The 19013-nt window shown below is 31.6% G+C and overlaps 1 protein-coding gene across 4 annotated transcripts in view; it reads left to right on the top strand.

Moving 5' to 3' along the window:
- Positions 1–19013, top strand: part of Naaladl2 (N-acetylated alpha-linked acidic dipeptidase like 2) — a 1184425-nt gene that overhangs the window by 1015912 nt on the left and 149500 nt on the right. For all 4 annotated transcript variants that reach the window (XM_078043670.1, XM_078043671.1, XM_078043672.1 and 1 more), the window contains one exon: positions 14708–14803. In XM_078043670.1, coding sequence (XP_077899796.1) covers positions 14708–14803 — 96 coding nt within the window. The remainder of the gene's footprint in view (positions 1–14707; positions 14804–19013) is intronic.

A 19013-nucleotide genomic window follows, 5' to 3' on the forward strand; every position in this document is an offset into this window, starting at 1 on the left:
CTGCCTGCATTGAGCAGTTTGATGGGCTTCACTGCCCTCTATCTATCCAATTATACCAGGATAACTTAGTCATTTTATAATGGGATGAGAATCTTGATCAAGAATCTACTCCAAATGCAAATAAATAATCTCAAATGAAATTAAATGCAAACACTCAACTTTTCTGAAAATACCTTAAAAATGTAAAATTTGCTGAATTATAACTGCATTACTTGAAAGAGAAATGAGTCATTTGTAAAATGTTGGTCATAAATTTTTTTTAAAACAATGGCTTTTCTTTTTCCAACCTGAAATTTCCCTTCAATTGATTCATAAATCAATTAATTACCATTGAGAGACCCGAGGGCAGCAGAAAATCGGGTCCAAATTAAAAAGAAAAAGAAGGCAATTTGTTTTAAGTCTGAAAGTTTAATGTTCAATCGAAGTTTAATCAGAAGTGACCCATTGTTAGAAAAGGAGAACGTCAATGTCTTTTTAATTTCACTGTCATTAAATGAGGACATTCGGGAACATGGAGATAACTGATTATTTTCAAGTGAAAATTAAGGAAAGATAGTATCAGAAGTCAACTAAAAGCATATTTTCTTTCTTTATATTTTAATTCACAGAGGAAATAGTCTGTTCTATTGGAGGTTGGCTTGCTCTTCCAAGTGGAGCTACATAGAGTCCTTAGAGACAAATGTAACCACACGTGCTTTATCTACTGGGACGAAGATAGCAGTGCGTTTCTTTAATACCTATTTATTCAATTAAGTGGGATTTTTGCTTTAGTGAATTGCAGAATTAATTTGGTGTCTTCATTGATTTCCAAACAAGTAAATGGAATGAATGACTAAAATGAATGCATTTAGCCAAAGGAAAACATTGCTCCAAACTCAAGATATTCAAGAAATCATTCTTAGTCTTTAAAATTAAATCTACCTGTCGTCCCTGAGATACATAGAAAAATAAAGACTTTCACTTAGCTTTTAATTAGTAATAGCTATAATAGAAATACATAATTTGCCCAGGGATATCTGACAGCATTAATATGAAGTCATTCATAGGTAGCTAAATGAAATAACAGTCAGGGTCGGCTCCATGAGAAGGGGAAGGAGGGTTAAGAGGGATTTCAGTAACCAGTCATTTCCAGAATCATTTCTCTGAATTCCCCACAGCTAGTATCTATACTGAATTTAGTATTTGACAAAAAATTTTAAGATGATGCTAATAATAATAGGATGAATGGTAAAATTTTGATAGACTACTGTTTCAGCTTTAATTTCCCTGGTTGTTTTCACCCAGATTATGTAAAAGGAGGTCAATCCTATAAAGCTAATGTCTTCCTATTTCTAGCCAAAGGACTTTGAAAAGCTAAATATGTCTTCCAGGATTTGAATAATGCATTTGTTTCTTCTTAAACTGATGTTTAGATTCTTTTGCCCTTAACTTTAAGACCTTCAAATCCCTCAATTTTTTCACAGTTGATTAAGTACAGCCCTGAGAAAAGCACTGCCTGACTGTTCTATAGAAAGCTTTTCAGGAGGCTAACAGGCTCTGACCTCAGAGAAATGCTGCAGTTAATTTGACTTGAGACCTTACCAGAGACCAGATTGTACAAAAGAGCACAATAAGTATGGAGTCTTCATTATTGAGGAAACTTCTGCCCCCCATAAGATCTGAGAATAACAGTTTTTCTTTTCCTACCTTGCAACTTATTTGTGTAACTTCTACATTCTAAGTGATACATAATGCCGCAGTCTGGCTGGGCACAAATCACGAGCCACTGAAGCAGGAACAAACTTTATTTCTGAACTTCACCAGCACACTCCACACACGCTCCCCGGGAACTCTCCCCAACGCCACGTGGCTCCTCCTGGAACCACACATCGGAAATCCCTCCTCCAGCACTTCCCCAGCCAATGCGAACTCTTCAGGAATCCCCATTGAGCTCAACTGGAACTCAAGGGGAACTCAGGGAGAACTCGCTGGCATCACCTCTTAACCCCTACTTCTGGCAAAAATGTCATGTGTCATCCCAACTTGGCTATGGCCCTCAACAACATAAAATGCTAATTGTGTCACTATGCCATGGGGTGCAGTGCCTCGAACCTGTATGTAACAAATATTTAGCAGTAGAGTTGAACCCGTTATAATAAAATGCATTACTAAAAATGGTAAGTAGCTGCTGCTCTGAGGCCCTACAGGCCTTTCTCTCATCTACTCTGGGTCTGACCTCCAGGATCCTCCAGGAACCAGCTGATTGATGGTTAAATAATCCTAGAATCATCTATTAGTGTATCTGATACTTAGGAGAACATCTTTCTCCCTCCCAAAAGGAGACAAGTTGAAGAAAAGAGTACTCAACTAACCATTTAATGACTTGGAGTTATGGGACTACCTCCTTCACTTCACAGTCATTGAAACTTCATGTGAAAATAGAGATAGAATCATTATTGCTTTAACTCAGCCTTTACTGTAAGGGTCTGCAATATTTTGAGGAATTTTAGTTTCATACATTCTGTTTTTCATACTGAAATATGATAAAATACTGCATGGATTTAAAGTTAGTAAAGAAGAGATAAGTTTCAAGGCTAAGATAAAACAAGGGCAAGAAAAGATTTTTAAATGACAGTATTATACAGTTGTGATTTTTATTCATATAAGAAAATTATAGGAAGTGAATGTAGATTTCATTTTTTTCTCACCTACCATCATTCTTGAAAGCATATAAGTATTTACAGTATTATGATCTATATGCTGCATTTTCTAGACAATGTATTTTATAATGGTTAAGAACACCTATACTGTCTGGATTCTTTCTCCATATTTAATGCTTAGGCAAGATATATAAAATGAATGTGCCTCAAATTATTTATTCATAAAGTGAGTATAATAATGTATTTACTTTATTAAGGATTTTATACAGATTGAGCTATATTTGCAATGTGTTTCATTAATATTAGATACTATTCGTGATGCATAAAGTATGTTTTATCTATAGATAGTTCCTTATTTCATGGACTATCTATAGACAGGTATATTTCTTTTGCACATCAGTGATTTTCAAGTGGCATATAATACCCCTACTTTCCCCCCAATATTCTACTAACACAAAATTGGCTTGCAGAATCTGAAACAATCAAGATAATTAATACTTATTTTAAAATGATACTTGGCTTACATATGTTTATAAACTCAAGCTTAAATTATAAGACATCTTTCACAATAAATTATATTTAAACATTGGGAGTGCTTATGACCTCCTGCTAAGTAGTATTTAGCATATATATTGAAAACTCTGTTAAGCCTTCCTACCAATCAGAAAGTCTATATTATCTTGACATTTTGCCATGTAGCTATTACTTCTGTAGAAAAGTGTTCCCGTTAAGTGTTTTGTTTATTTTTAATGTTATGGAGTCATGAAATTGCCTACTAACCTTCTAAAGCCATCTCCTACTGAAGGTGTAGAATTGTGTAGTTGGATGTAGGGTTGTAAGTGTAAGGACCTCTGTAAGACTCAAATGACCAAGGTTAAAGTTTCAGTCCTGACCCAAGGTATGCAACCATGAAAATATTGAATAAATTCACCAAAAAGCAATTTTTTTTAACCTCTAAAACTGGCGTGATGCAAGATACTAAAGGATTTAAAAGTGCTTCTCAGATTTTCATCTTTCAGGAAAATTGAATTAGAAAATCAAAATGCTCAGACTGACCTAAAGTATTAAATCTAAATTTACCATGTAAAGGCATTAAGAGAAAACAAATAAAAAACAAAGACTGCAATCTACTCTCAAGTTTTTTTAGAAGAGAAAAAATAAATATTTTAATATCAAAAGATGAAAATACAACTTCAGGAAAATGGCAGCTCTTTGATTTAATATATTTAGTTTTATGAAAAAAAATTAATTTTCTGCATTTCTTGTTTTGTCTTGGACTAGACTACAACACTAACTTTTTCCACTAGCATTTTACTTAAATGACAGTGAGTGAATCCTGATGGATCAATAAATGTAGTTCCTTAAGCAAACACCGACATCCTTCTTAGCCTGTTACCTTCCTTTGCAAATTGGAGAAAATAGTACCTTAATGTTAATGCTATTATATGGATTGACAGTTCTAGACATGATTTTAAAAGTTTTACGTGTATTAGCACATTAAGTTTGTATGATGATATCCTGGGAGGTAAAATTATTTTATTAATTCTACAGATGAGAGAACTGAGGCACAGAGAATTTAAGTCACTTGCCACATGCCAAATATTCAATAAGTATTGGTAAACATTCAATAATATTCATTAATATTAAATATTTGTTATTTATTATAGTATATAACATATAGTATATATAGTATAATATATCATATTATATATTGTTATTCATTTATCATGGAAGGGTTATTGTATATTTATTATAAATATGATGCATTGTACATTTATTGCTTAAATAATAATATTTCATTATAAGCAAATATAAATTTAAAACAAACATTTGATTAAACTTGTATTTTAAAGTCTCATATTTACTCAATATTTATATACTTATTTATTTGTTCATGTTCATTAACATTCACTTTATTGTTATTGTTATTAAAACATTTAGTGCTGATGTGGGTTATAATCTCTCTATATATATTATCCCAAATTTTAACATGAATTCTATACAACAATATTTAAAATTATTACTTATAGCAACCATATTGGTTTCTTTTTTTCCCATTCTTTTCCCCATTCTGGGATGAGGCAGTAAGAGACAGACAAATATGCATGCTGTATGTAACACAGTATAGGAACCCTGAAAATATGAAAATGAGAATTTTTATGCACGTCACCTTCTCCCTTCCTGAGAGAAGGAGATGAACAAGGGAAAGAAGGAAAAGTTCTAAACTTCTTACCCTCTGGATATAGTGGAAGTCATGAGTGTTATGTATGGGATGGAATGCTGTGTTTGTTCTGGGTTTTAGCCCCTTTGAAATGGAAACACATACCTACAGGGAGGTAAATCTCTCTGGTTTTCTATCACTATTCAGTCATCATTTAACTTCTAAAGCTTATCCTTTAATCCAGGTTTTAATAAAGTTTTCTCAGAAAATCCTTACCATGCAGAATATAGAAGTATTCACTGCCTGACAGTGCAGTTCATATTAGGCATTTAGTAAGTGAGAGCTGTATAATCACTATTTTTGATCTCATTCTCTCAAAAGAAACTTCTTGATGTTGCTATAGTCTCCTACTATTAATGGTAGATGCCAAACTTTAAGGCTTTCATTTTAATTTGTTGTTTCAAGAGAATTAATAAATGTATTATATATGAATATATGAGTTTTTATAGATGCTTGAAATTTTTTGATATTACATGTTAATACTTGTACAAATTAAGAAAATGTTATTTATTTGGACTGAACCCCCCCCCACCCCATTCTTGTGAATAGTAAGACGGCAGTGATTTCAATAGTAAAACATCATTTAAATCTAATGCCCACTTAGCTAAGTCTTAAAAATATCAAGAAATACTTAAAGGGACTTTAATACTTTGTCTCCAACTCTGATCATTCAGAGAACACAGCCCAAAAATCTCTCATTGATGTGGAGAACTTTATCATGGATCTTTACATCTTAAAAGGAACTTTGTTGCGTCTAGCTTAGTTTAACAAGCCTGAGCTCTTTATTTTTCTTTTGATTTCTGTAATATCATCAGGATTATCTAGTAATCATTGCCAATTTGGCTTCGTTTAGGCATTTGAGATACAGGGATGTGAAATTTGAGTAGCATCAGATGAGAGTTGAAGATTCAGAATCCACCAGTGACCAGCAAAATCTGGGAAAAAAATATTTCTGAATCTCAGTCTATTCACCTAGAAAATGACAGTAGTCACAGAACTTTACTAATCTTAAATGGTTGTGCTATCAAAAAGTAAATATTAAAGGAACATGGAAGGCTTTAAAACACTGAACGCATTCATAAGAAATTATAGGATTAACAGAATAACAGCCAAGATTTCAGTTAACTTAAATAGTTGATAGGAGAGAGGGAAAAAATTACCCATAGTAGAATGAGATGGAGATGCAAACTAGATCTTATGAAATGGGTAGTAAGAGGATATTAAGGACAATTTTATAACAAAATATAACAACATATTAGATAATTTATATGAAATATTAGAGGGTAAGAAAGATTTTTTGACATGATAGCTCCATAGAAAGATTATTTTCCTTTGAGATATAATTTATACATAATAAAATGCAGAAATCTTAAATATGCTTTGACATTGTATACTCATGTGACCATCATTCAAATCTAGAATTTTAAAAAAATTTGTAGATATTCCATAACTACTTGGAACAGTAGATCGGAATTACCTCAAAGAAGATTACCTCTTCTTTGGCTGAAACAAGAAAATAAAAATTAAGTTCGCCTTATCTCCAGGATTTTTAGAAATTTACAAGTCTTCTATTTTATATCTATTCCCAAAAAGAGAAGCAAGAAAATGTCTGGATTGGAATTGAAATCTTGCAGTTTGCTGTCAGAAAGAACTTTCCCATGCTCTAATACATTGAAGATGTGGGATTGTACTGCTGATCCCAAGAATCTGTACCCAGAAACCTGTGAATGTGACCGTATTTGTTAAAAGACTCTGAGCAGGTGAAATTAAATTAGGGATCTTGAGATAAGATAATCTTGAACTACTTGAATGGGCCCCTATCCAGTGACAAGTGTTCTATTAGAAGAGAAGACAGATGGTGGAAAAGGAAACATGATCACCAAGGCAGAACCATGAGTTATTCAAGCACAAAGAAGGAATGCTTGAAGCCATCAGAATCTGGAAGGGCCAGAAAAGTTTGTCTTCTCAAACCTCCAGGTGTTGAATGCCCTTGGTGGTAGGTAGACAGCAAGGATATTACAGGCAGTCAAGGAGTGATTGACAGTAGATTTCTCAAACTTTATTCTATCTTATACACTGGTGGAGATTTTGTTTGTTTTCGAGGCATAAACTAAAGAATATAGCTCCAAAGAATCCTTAGTAAAGTCATATAGGACTTTAATACCAAAAATAGGGAAAAAACAACAATGAATATTAACATAATTTTCTTTTTTTCCTGATGTGAACACATACACAGTGTCAAGTGCCCACTTTGGCTGAAACAAGAAAATAAAAATTACAGGAGTGTTCTCAAGAAAGTTTCCAGGTTAGGATATTGGAAGAGATGAGTTATCCCTTTAGGATTGATTTATAGAGCTAATAATTCTTCATTGAGTTAATATTATGAGATCTTCGAAGTTGTGAGTCTGGTAAAGAGGACTTTGAACATATTCTACATCTGTTCTTTTGTTATTATGGGTTCACTTTTCCAGAGTGTCTCCTCATCTGCCTTATCTTTATGCCAGGTCCAGTCTTCCATTTATAAAAGCAGCACAGACATGGCAACATTAAAAAATACCAGACAATTTGTTTTTTTAATGTATATGAAATAATAAATACTTGTTAAGAAAACATAATGGTTTGACAATATCGCTCAATCTTAAATTATTTACCATTAAAATACTAACCTGAAGGTATTTATTAGAAAATGTTTCTGAGAGCATCTTTAATGTTTTCCTTGTAGTTATCCCTTAGCTTTCCCAACATCTCATCTGCCTAGAAAGTATACTGTTAAAAAATATTATAATAACAACACATGATATGTGTAATGGCTAAGATAATGATTAAGATATGAAACAAGGCAATAAATATAAGGGAGATTAGTTTAAAGTAGTCTAAAATAAGAAGACTGTATCCTAAGGAAATATTTGGTCAGCATATGGGACTTTAATACCAAAAATACATGTGGGTTCATTGGAATGATTCACATTGTAAGGCTTACATTTATTTTCCCCATCTCAAGTTACCTTAAAAGAAATGGCAAAATATTTTAGAAAAGCATAAACATACCAACACACACACACACACACACACACACACACATACACACGCACACGCATGCACGCGCACACACACACACATATACTTTAGCCAAATTTTAGTGTTCACTTTCCTACAACAGTTTCATGACTTCATAAAATCATTCAATTATTTGAATATTCCATGCTTTACTGTGTATATTTGGTTGAATTAAAAGTTTTAATGTCTTTCTAGGTCTGAAATTAGGATACTAAATCAATATGAATAGAACTATAAAGGTACTTTGACTATTTTCCATAAAGCCTATAGAACAGAGTTTCTTAGAACCTGAAAAAAATAATTGAAATATAAAAATGAGTGTGTTCAGAAAATAATGTGCTAATATTGTTCCACATTTGACCCTTGGATGGTTACACTTCTATTTAAATTCCACATTATCTCAGGTCTTTTTTTTTTTTTTACTTTTAATAGTGATGAGAATGTTATGTTTCAAAAATTATGACTGTAATTACCTTCCTCTCAGTCTAGCACATTATGACTGTCAGTGCCATTCAAAGGCTGCAAGTGCTTTAATTTCACATATTAAATTTAAGTATTGATGCGTATGTTCTCTGATTTCAGAGAGAAGACTATTGCAATGAGGGACGCACACTTGGGGCTTTTTGGATAACAATTTTATTTAGAATAAGCAGGGAGTCTTTGATCATATCCTTTAAATTGTACCTTCTGCTTATGCTGCTTATGGAGAATAGATGAAGGTTTTAAGGAAATTAGAACAGAAGGTAGGCAAATCTTCTCTGTTAACTAAATACACAGAATCATGGTCTATGAGAAACTTGGGCAGTAGGGAGGGTGTTGGTGTGGGGATGTAAGGGTGAGCTATGAGGTCAGATAAACTGGCTTTGTTACTGATTTATGGTATCATCTTGGGCAAGTGCCTGAAACATGTTTGTTCTCATTTGTAAAAGTGTGTGTGTTGGGGGGGTAATAATAGCTCCTACCTAAAAGTATGCATGTAGATTAAATTAGGTGATGCATGTGGAACACATGACCTGGGGCTGTGATATAGAAGCAATACAATTATCCTGTTCATCTCAAGCTGTACCTACTGAGGGTTGACCAAAGACTAGGGATGTTTAGAATGGTTTTGCCTAGTGTCTCGACTCAGCTTATGTGAACAAACAATGTTAAGTGATCATTTCTGAAAAATATGCAAAATAATATATTTATTTTTTAATGGCGAGTTGATGTTTATCTGTCTCAATTGAGGCTAAAACTTAATTAAAAATAACTTCAAGTTTTTCTATTCTTTTCTTCTGTGTATGTACTAATACTGTCTCCTATTATATTTAAATCCTACAATGTATTTGTTCTCCATTCATCATATACTTACAATTCTGTTTTCTAGGTAACATTATTTTCTTTCCTCAAGTTCATTATCTATGAATTCCCTCAAATTTTCTTCTTTAAAAAAATCTCTACTTGTCTTTTGGGTACTTTCTATTACATTACAAATACACCCATGCCGGTTCTATCTAAAATACAATGAATACACTTTTCCTACCTTGATTCTTTAACTCTTTTAATTTAGCCAATGATTTATTTTTCTAACTTCTCAAGATGATCTGTTTTTTTTTTTTAGAGAAATGTGATTTGGTGTTGATGTCTACTTCTCCTTACATTTTGTCTGCAACAAATTGCCTTCTGTCTCTTTCACCTATTAGAACTCCTCAGAGACCTCTCTGACAGAAGTCCAGGGACCTCTGAAATTCCACCTCCAACACATATTTTTCTTCTTCATCTTAATTTACTTCCTCTACTGTATCAGTTTTTCATTCAGAGACATTATCTACTTGTCTACCTTCCATGACATCAAATATGCATGTTCTCTATACACTTCTCTGATATTTCATCAATAATATTTTCAACAAATTATACTTTATCCTCATACCTCTTAAACATTGGTGTTATTCAGAGTATTTTTTCTAATTACTCAAAACGTGTTCTACGCTGTTACATTTTAGCTACCATGTACATATTTCAAAAGTTATCTTTATGTCTCAAATCCAGAATTTGGTCTGAACTTCAGACCACTATTGTTATTCACATTTAGATGACTTTTTGGAATATCTCACAAACATCTTACCTTCAATGTTTAAAATTAGATGACTTTTCTACCCCAACCCCTCAGGTATTTCTATAATTTCTAAATAAACAAATTTCTAACTACTCAAACTATCAAATCTAGAAACACTTGAAATTTTGACTTATTTTTAAGATTTCTGCATCCAATTATTTTCCAATATTGCTAATTTCAGTTATTAAACATTTACCAAACCTATCTCCTCATCTCTTTCTCTAACATCACTCTTTGGTTTTAGTCTCATGTTCTTTCTCACTATATTAATGCAATATCCTTCTTTCTAAATTTTTTGTTTCCCAGCATATATCTTAAATTTATCCACCACATATGCATTGGTAAATGCTATTGTCAATGCAACCTGAAAAAAAAAAATCACTGTTTCACTCAACAAATACTTTACCCCTAATTCCTGTCACCTGCCACAATTAAAAAGCAAAATTTCACATAGAATGCAATATGTAGAGGCTTATTTTTAGTAATTGAAATTTTTTAACCAACTATAATTCTTGGCTACATAGAAAAGTAATTCTTGATCAGAATGGTAAATATCAAACACATTCACCATTAGAGTCACTTCTTCCTCCTTACAGAATAATTTTGTATGGGTTTTTTGTTTGTTTGCTTGATCTTGAGGATCAGGGAAAAAAATCTGGTGAAGTCTGGTAAACAGATGAGAGATGAAAGACTATTCTAGGCAGAATAAGAAATAGCATAAATAAAAAAAGCAGAGATATTAAAAGTATGGGTAGAGCTGGTGAATACCCTGTTGCAGAAGAAGCAGAAACAATATAAAAATGGTACAAAAAGAGTTTTGAGAAAAAGAAATGATTAAAGTCTAAAGAAGAAAAATAGGGTTGGGACTTGGTTGTGAAATGACATACTGATGAATTTGGTACACATCTAGATAACAGGAAGCATAGTTGGCTGTAAGTTATATATAACTGGGTTATGACCAGAGGTAAGAACTTGTAAATGATTGTTCAACCGTAGTGTAATTCTATGGTTCAGATGGTAAAGGAAATTGGAGTCAAGAATGATATAGATTTTCATATTTTGAAAAATATGTGTGCTCATTCAAGATAAGAAATGAAGGCTACAATGAAGGAACACATGATCGGTGGTTCAGAACATTATATATTTATGCATTTGAAGGGTCTTGTGGATAAACAGAAATGATAAACTGAGAACAGGGATCAGGCATAGAGATAAAGATATGGGAGTTATCAATCTGAAGTTGATAGGTGAATCCAGATAAGCAGACAGTTCCACCCAGGGAGTTTATGTAAACAAAATGATTGAGTAATACTAAGAACAACATAAAGACTCAAAAGAACAAAGAAAATATAGTTATAGGAAGGTAACAATATGCAAATGAAGAATCAGGAAAATCAAATCATAGAATCCAGGCAAGAGAATTAGTAAATACTGATAAATGTTACAGAAAGGAGACATAATTAGGGGATATGGGAGGCAAATTGGATTTTACCCCACATCTCAGAAAAAGTTTTATTGTCAATGTTTATTCTTGTGCAGTATTCCTAATATGATCTCCAAGTGGCATTCAGTCTATATTTGTTCAAGAATTGCTTAAATTCAGTCCATGAAGGAATTATTCTAAACAAAACACTTTCTTAGTGGTTAGTATTGCTTTACTGCCCTGTCTCTGTGAATATAAAATACTATTTAGATAGTAATCATGTACAGTTAATATAATAGCAGTAGAAAATTTTCATAATGTGTATTTTCTTCTTTTAAATCATTGCATTATTTTTGTGAGGGTATATAAATACTTATTTACTAAACAGAATTGTTATCTTCACATGTGTATGAAGTAGTGGTTTTGTCTTATTGTTTTGAACAAAGTAAAGTTTGATATTTTTTATGTACAGATCTCAGTAGATTAAACATCATAAGATTAAGGACTATGGACTGCATTTAGCACAGTCCCTGGCACATAGTAAGTGTTAAATGAATATATTTTTTAAATGATTATATAAGTGAGGTAGTAAACACAAAGAAGAGTAGTCTATTAAAAGATAAATGAAGGAGCAACAAAAATAAAGGAACTGCATTAGAGAATAAGAACCATATTTATAATTTAAATTAATAGAGTTTGCCACTGAATAATTGAAAGTTCAATAAAAATGGCGGTAATTATAATTCCCAGCGTACATCTTTATGGGATCATTCAATTTGAGGCTGGCTGATATTTTACCTATGTAATATTTATGAAGTGTTATTTTTTTAAGTAAGCTAATAAGATAAAAACACTTCAAGAAGTTCATTTAAAACTATTTGTGTGGCAAACTTTTAAAGACATCAAAGATGAATTATAAAGTGAAAATGAATGCAACAGATTATCCATGTTATGCATACACTAATCTAGTTTCAAAATGATCTCCATTTAGAAAATAAATATAATTAAACGCGAGTTGCTTACTGTCCCTCATAAGATCATGGATTCCCTCTAATTCAACCATCCTATCATAATAAGAAATCCTCTGTATAATGTCCTTGACAAGCTAGTAATGCTCATATTGCCATCAATCTCCACCTCCCTTTCCTTATTGTGGTGTCTATGGGTTTTAGCACATCAACAATGCCACAAATGTGGTGTTTCCATGGGCCAGGCACCCAAGAACTTACATATTTCTAAACTATATAATATTTTCCATGTTTCTTATATGAGGTAACTTATCCTTTAGAGAATAAGATACCCAACTAATGAAGTAGAAAAATTAAACTTTTATCCAACGTTTAGGTTGACTACCCAGAATATCTCTAAAAATATGTTGATAAGCAAAATTAAGTTTATTAGGCCTATCGCTTATTGAAGAATGAATGTGACGTGGTAGTTTGCTAGGTGTACTGTAACAAAATCCCACAAACAGGGTAAATTAATAGAAATTCATTGTCTACTGTTGTGGCTGTTGTCAGGGTTGATTCCTTCTAAGAGATGTGAGAGAGAACCAGTTCCCCTGCCTCCTGCATGGATTCTGTGAGTTTTCTTGCAACACCTTTGGTATTCCTTGACATGTAGATACATGATCCCAGTCTCTGACTTCATGTACACATTACATTCTCTCTGTGTGTAATTCTGCTCCCAAATATCTACTTTTTAAAAAGACAATAGTCATATTGCATCAGGGACAATTACCACTTCTATTTGACCTACTGTAACTTAACAGGTTACAGTTACATCTGCAGTGAGCTATTTTCTAAGTGTGATCATGTTCTGAGTTGGACTTTAATATGTAAATTTTAATGGATTCAATTAAACCCATAATACTGTGTCTTAGCAGGCTTTCTGAATGAGGAAATTAGGAAAGATTATTTATTAAACTTTAGGCATGGGTCATATGAATTTTATGGTAAGACTTTACAAAGTGGAGTACTGGTTGGGACTGAGCAGATGTTCTGACAATTTTTAGATTAGTGGGCAAATGAAAAGAGGAACATGAAACATGTTTTTGTTAAACAAACTGTTAATCCTGATAGGTACTAACACCATTGGTTGATTCATGGTTTTATTTAAAATTGGGAATATGTTGGAGCAGTCAGATTATTTTTGCCTGATTTCAGTGTTTTTGTAAATAGAGAGTAAAGCATATACCTTGTCACAGAATTGATTAATACATAAGAACTTGGGATTCAGTTGACTTCAGTCCTCATCTATATTAACTTCAATTACATAATCCTAACTCCCCACCATTGATTGGTATAACCCAAAGTAATCTGTTCTGCTGCTGGAAAGCTCCATGAATAATAAAATTTAGCCTAAATTTGTAACTCTGCTGTAACTGTTGTTGTAGATTGGTTTGAATCTTTCTTCTCCATGATTGTCTCCAGAAAGATTATTAATTCATTGGTCTCTAAGTCTATTTGTCTATCTAGCTTCATTTATCAAGTCCCATGTATTCTATTTTCTAGCCAAATAATCTAGTTCCTTCAGGTTTTCAAGTAAAAGTTATTACTGTAAATAATAATAATTTTATAGGATGATGATTTTGTTGATATATCTAATAGCATTGATTTTGGTAGTAATATCATCATCATTCCATATATTTTTGCATCCTAAAACCTGGTTACACATGTAACCACAAAATGAATTAGAGTATGTCTGATTCATTTCAATCATCTTAACACTAAACTTCTAACACTAAGTGTTACCATTTTAATGGCAGCAAAAATAACCATATGGGATTTCTACCCCAAATTTATCTTCCTATTATTTTGAAGTTAATTTGAAAATATTTGAAATACTATATAAACTTTTTCTAAGATATTATAGGTGATCATATTTGTCAAAACCATTCTGTTCCACCTGTCTTAAGACAGAAAATTCTAAATTTAAAACAGAATTTCAAATAGGTCTTTTGTAATCAAAGCGGATACATAAATATCTGCATTTCAGGGGAAAGGAGTGACAGATGTTAAGATTAATCTCTCTTGCTAAGAAAACATTACTTTGTAAATACAAACAATGTGAAGGTTTATAGAATTCTACTCATTTTAATTTACAAATATTCAGTGATGGATAATTAGATCAGTACAATGAAGTTCAACAATCAACAGGAACCTTAAAGCAATTTAGAGTCACTTTGAATCTTTAAAGAAAATCCAATAAGCACTTGAAAAACAAAATCAATGGTGAGTTTTAAATGTTTCCTTTTTGATTTGCCACAGGGTCCAAGTTTTCTCTCTGAGGCCGTTTTTCCTAAACATGCAACAAAAATTGAAGAAATGGATCCTTTTTTCAACCTTCATGAAACCATAAGCAAGGTAAGGGAAGAGTCCATCCTGAACTCATGAATGGAATTGGAATGGTTTTGTTGTGACTTATTGTTTATGTTGGCAGATGCAAGAAAGAAAAATCGTGAGAAATAATTTGTAAAGCATGCTAGAAAGAATTTTAATGTATCATATTGTTTTTCTAAGGAGTAAAATTAATAAGCAAATATCCAAAAAAAATTCATTCAAGGTCATACAAATCTATAACTGGTATTTTATACTAAAATATGTCCTTAATATAACAATTAACTTTTCCTTTATAATCTGAAGATAGGTTTGTGTTATATTCCTAATGCTCTTCATCACTTTAGACATTTACATCAATGCAAAATGGGTCTTTGAATTTCTCTGTCCAAAGTTGCTTTCAATATTCAAGATATTTCTTTGTGGTACTTACTGGTTATAGTAAGAAGTGATTCTTTTTTTGAAGGAAGAGGTTAGTCTGCTTTAAAAATAAAACTTGTTTTTACTCTATGGTAGGTGTATTTATATCTTTAGTGCATTTCCTTAACCATAAGTTTATTGTGAAGAAAATTAAGTTTTACAGTGTGAAATAAATAAATTTAATGTTTCTGGCATCACATGACATCATACACATTTTTACATTTGCCAATTATTTATCTGAACTGTCAAAACCTGCCTTTTGGGATAGATTTTATAAAGGATATTGGCATTTCAGTACTTTAAGAATAATCCATATTTATATGTGCTTACTTGAAAGATTTAATCATCTTTAAATCTTAGTGAAATTTTACAAGGTTTTTTTTTCTCCTTCAAAAAAAGGAAGTGTGGCAAAATGAACCAAGCTTTGGTGATGGAGTGAGCCCAGGAGAGAAACAGGAGTCTAAGGTCATCTCTGACATTTAAGAGCTAGAATTTATTTTACTTCTAAACCTTTAAAATAAGAGAAGTGTGAGTTATATTTTATTTAAAATTGTTCTAAGCTTGAAATATCTGGATCTTAGCTAAATGTTTATCATAGTTTTATTTCTAGTCTATCCCAGTTCCATATTTTACTTTTTAATATCTCCATCATTTGATTTTGTATTATTATTTGGATATAAGAAGAATAGAAATGAGTTTAACTACTTCCTTAGTATCCACAATCTTAATACTTACTGATTATATATGTGTGTGTATATACCTACATATTATTTCACACAAGTATAAATAAATATAAATATGTATATATATTTGAACTAATATATACATATATTTGGGTGAACATATGCATATACTTTATGACAAATAAATGTATATTTTCAGATATTCTGGCTACTTAGAATATATGTTTTTTACTTATTTTTAAGCAAATAATTTGAAGATTTAAAGGTAATGGAATAATGATATTTTCTCCATTTTTCTTGTTTTTCTGATGATCAGAAATATCAAGGATTTTGGTGGTAGGGGTGATTTGAGACCATATTAACATCAGATATATAATGAGATGAGAGTATTGTTAGCAAAGAAACCGTTGGCTCTTTTATTTTAAAGGTATACACACACATGCTAATTCTCAGATCTTAGCTGTATTTAAGAACAGTGCTGAGAACATGTTGAGAAATAGGCATGTTGAGAAATAGGAAGGAAGAAGGGGAGCCTTGACATTTTTAAGAGGTCAGTATTTAATGTGAACTAGACAGAAGATAAGAGATTATTAAAAGAGAAGGTATAAATGTTTTTATATATTTTCAAATATATTTGATGTGTAAATGGATATTTCATTAAACCACTAAATGAATATTGTGAAAAATCCATGTCTGTGAAAAAAATAGAACCCATTTAAAGGCAGAAACAAGAGTTCTAGGAATTTTTTTATGACCACATGTATTATCCAGATTTAATTTTCTCTTCCCAATTATAGTGGATACTTTCATTGATATTGTAGACATGGACAAAGGGAAGAAAAGGATCTTTACAGTTTAATCATTTTACAAATAACCGAACTGAGGACCTGTACAAAGAACTGTTTAATAGTGTCTGAATTTATTTCAATGTGAATTTTTTGGAACAACAACAAAATAAAAGCACCTATTAAGTATAGAATAACTGAACAAAATACATGATAAAAAATATGGAGCTTGGATTTTAGTTCTGTTTTAGCTACCAAATTGCCATCTTATTTAGTACAATGTTATTTTTACACCAATAAGTCATATACTCCCAGTGTTCTTCCTCACTTGCAATCTCTGAAGTCAGAAGAAACTATTTATTGTGTTTTCTCTAGAAATGTTGCATGTGTGTGATTCAGTACCATTATTAACATTAAAAAATTCTAGGGCTAAAATCTTTAAATAGATTGTTACCTGCATTTTCTGAATTTTGTTTTTACTTTAAGGCAAAAATCTGTCTAATTCATGCTTTCTTGCTTTTTCTCAAAGATGTGAAAATATGTATGTATTTGTCTCCAAAGTATGAAAACAGAGAGCTAATGTAATTAATTCAATGCTGAGAATACAGGAAGTGACCCAAATGGACTTGTGAAGAATTGAAGTCTTTAGAATGTCTCATTTCACTATAATGTCTCATTTGTGAAATGTCTTATTTGTGAAATGTCTCATTTCACAAATAACCGAACTGAGGACCTGTACAAAGAACTGTTTAATAGTGTCTGAATTTATTTCAATGTGAATTTTTTGGAACAACATTTGACCTATATTAAAAGACACACTAGGATCAATTCTTGTCTATCAATTATGCCAAACTGATACGAAATATAAGAAATATTTGGTAAAATTGTGACACATATTTAGTACTAAATATTAATATTTAGTACTAAGGAATAACCAGTAGTATAATATTAATAAATATTAAAACATTTTCAAGAAGCTAGAGTAAGTGAAATATTAGAGATATATTCCTTGTTTCTTCCAATAAAAGTTTGTATTTGACATAACATTGTAAGTCACATATTCTTAGTTATCTGTTTAAATAACATAATAAATACATGCATTTAGTATCATCAGTGATGATAGTGATATCATCTTGTATCCTTTCCAAGTGAGTAACAATTTGCATTCTAGACTTTCTCTTACATTATATATGCTTTTATGTGAATATAAATAATTTCTGCATATAAGAATGTATTATTTGTGCTGTGCTGAATTTAAATAATATTTTTAAATAAATGTCATATAGTATGTGAGTTGTGAGTCCTTGAAGGTGGGTATTCAATGTCCTGTAGTGTTGTTGTTGGTTTTTTTTATGAAGTTTGAATTTGTCTTGGCATTTGTCTTTTTGATGTAAAGCATGGAACCTTATAAAGTAATGCGTGAAGCTCAATATTGATGCCAAAAGGTGTAATCCATCATGGCTCCAGTGACTGTCAGATGGGTCCATATACAGTTGCTGAAGGGCGACCCATGCTGCAGCAATGTTGAGGCTGTTTTTCTTATCCTCTATAATTACCTTAAAGGTAGTATTTATTCTTAAAATTATCACAGAAGTCAAACATGAAATTAAATATCAGTATAAATCTTAGCTGCTTAATCTTTCAATAACTGAATAAAAACCAACATGGATTCATGTTTTGAAGTAGGCTTATTTACACTCTCCTTTTACACCTAGGAATTTTCTAGCTATGTTTTCAAATCTTCAGCATTTCACTCGTAAGCTGCTATTAGTTATCTAAGCATTCTAGTAGTCTACTGTAAATGACACAGGGAGTAAAAACACTTGATATTCCAAAACAATTAGTACACAGGAATTGGTCCCAGGTAATTAGTAAGGCAAGTAAATTATTTCATAGTGCGTTACAGGAGGTGATCGTAATGTGGTCAAAATATGGAAGGGGAAAGAAAAGACTAAGGATAGAATGATTTATGTAATCTGTGAGGAAAGGATGGAAGGAAGAAGATGGAACCTGAGATTACTATTAGAAGATTTGAAGAATTCACCAGAGAAGTGACATTTGAGAAATTTAGTAGTTTTAAACTTTGTCTTAATGTCATTGAGCTTCCCCTGAGAGTGATTTAAAGATTGGGCTGTTGGTGATAGTGTGTGAAAAATAATGATGTGCATTTTAGAAAAAAATGACAGGTTTGTGAGACAATTTTAAAATCAAATAATATGTTGCATAATATATGAAACACAAAGAAGAGTGAGGAGTCAAGAGTAATTTTAATAGTTCTATCTTAAGCCAAGTTGATATTATTGGTTAATTATTAACTAAATCAGGAATTGGTTTGGAGAAAGTGATGAC

The sequence above is a fragment of the Ictidomys tridecemlineatus genome, chromosome 3, assembly GCF_052094955.1.
Source record: "Ictidomys tridecemlineatus isolate mIctTri1 chromosome 3, mIctTri1.hap1, whole genome shotgun sequence".
Classification (NCBI taxonomy): domain Eukaryota; kingdom Metazoa; phylum Chordata; class Mammalia; order Rodentia; family Sciuridae; genus Ictidomys; species Ictidomys tridecemlineatus.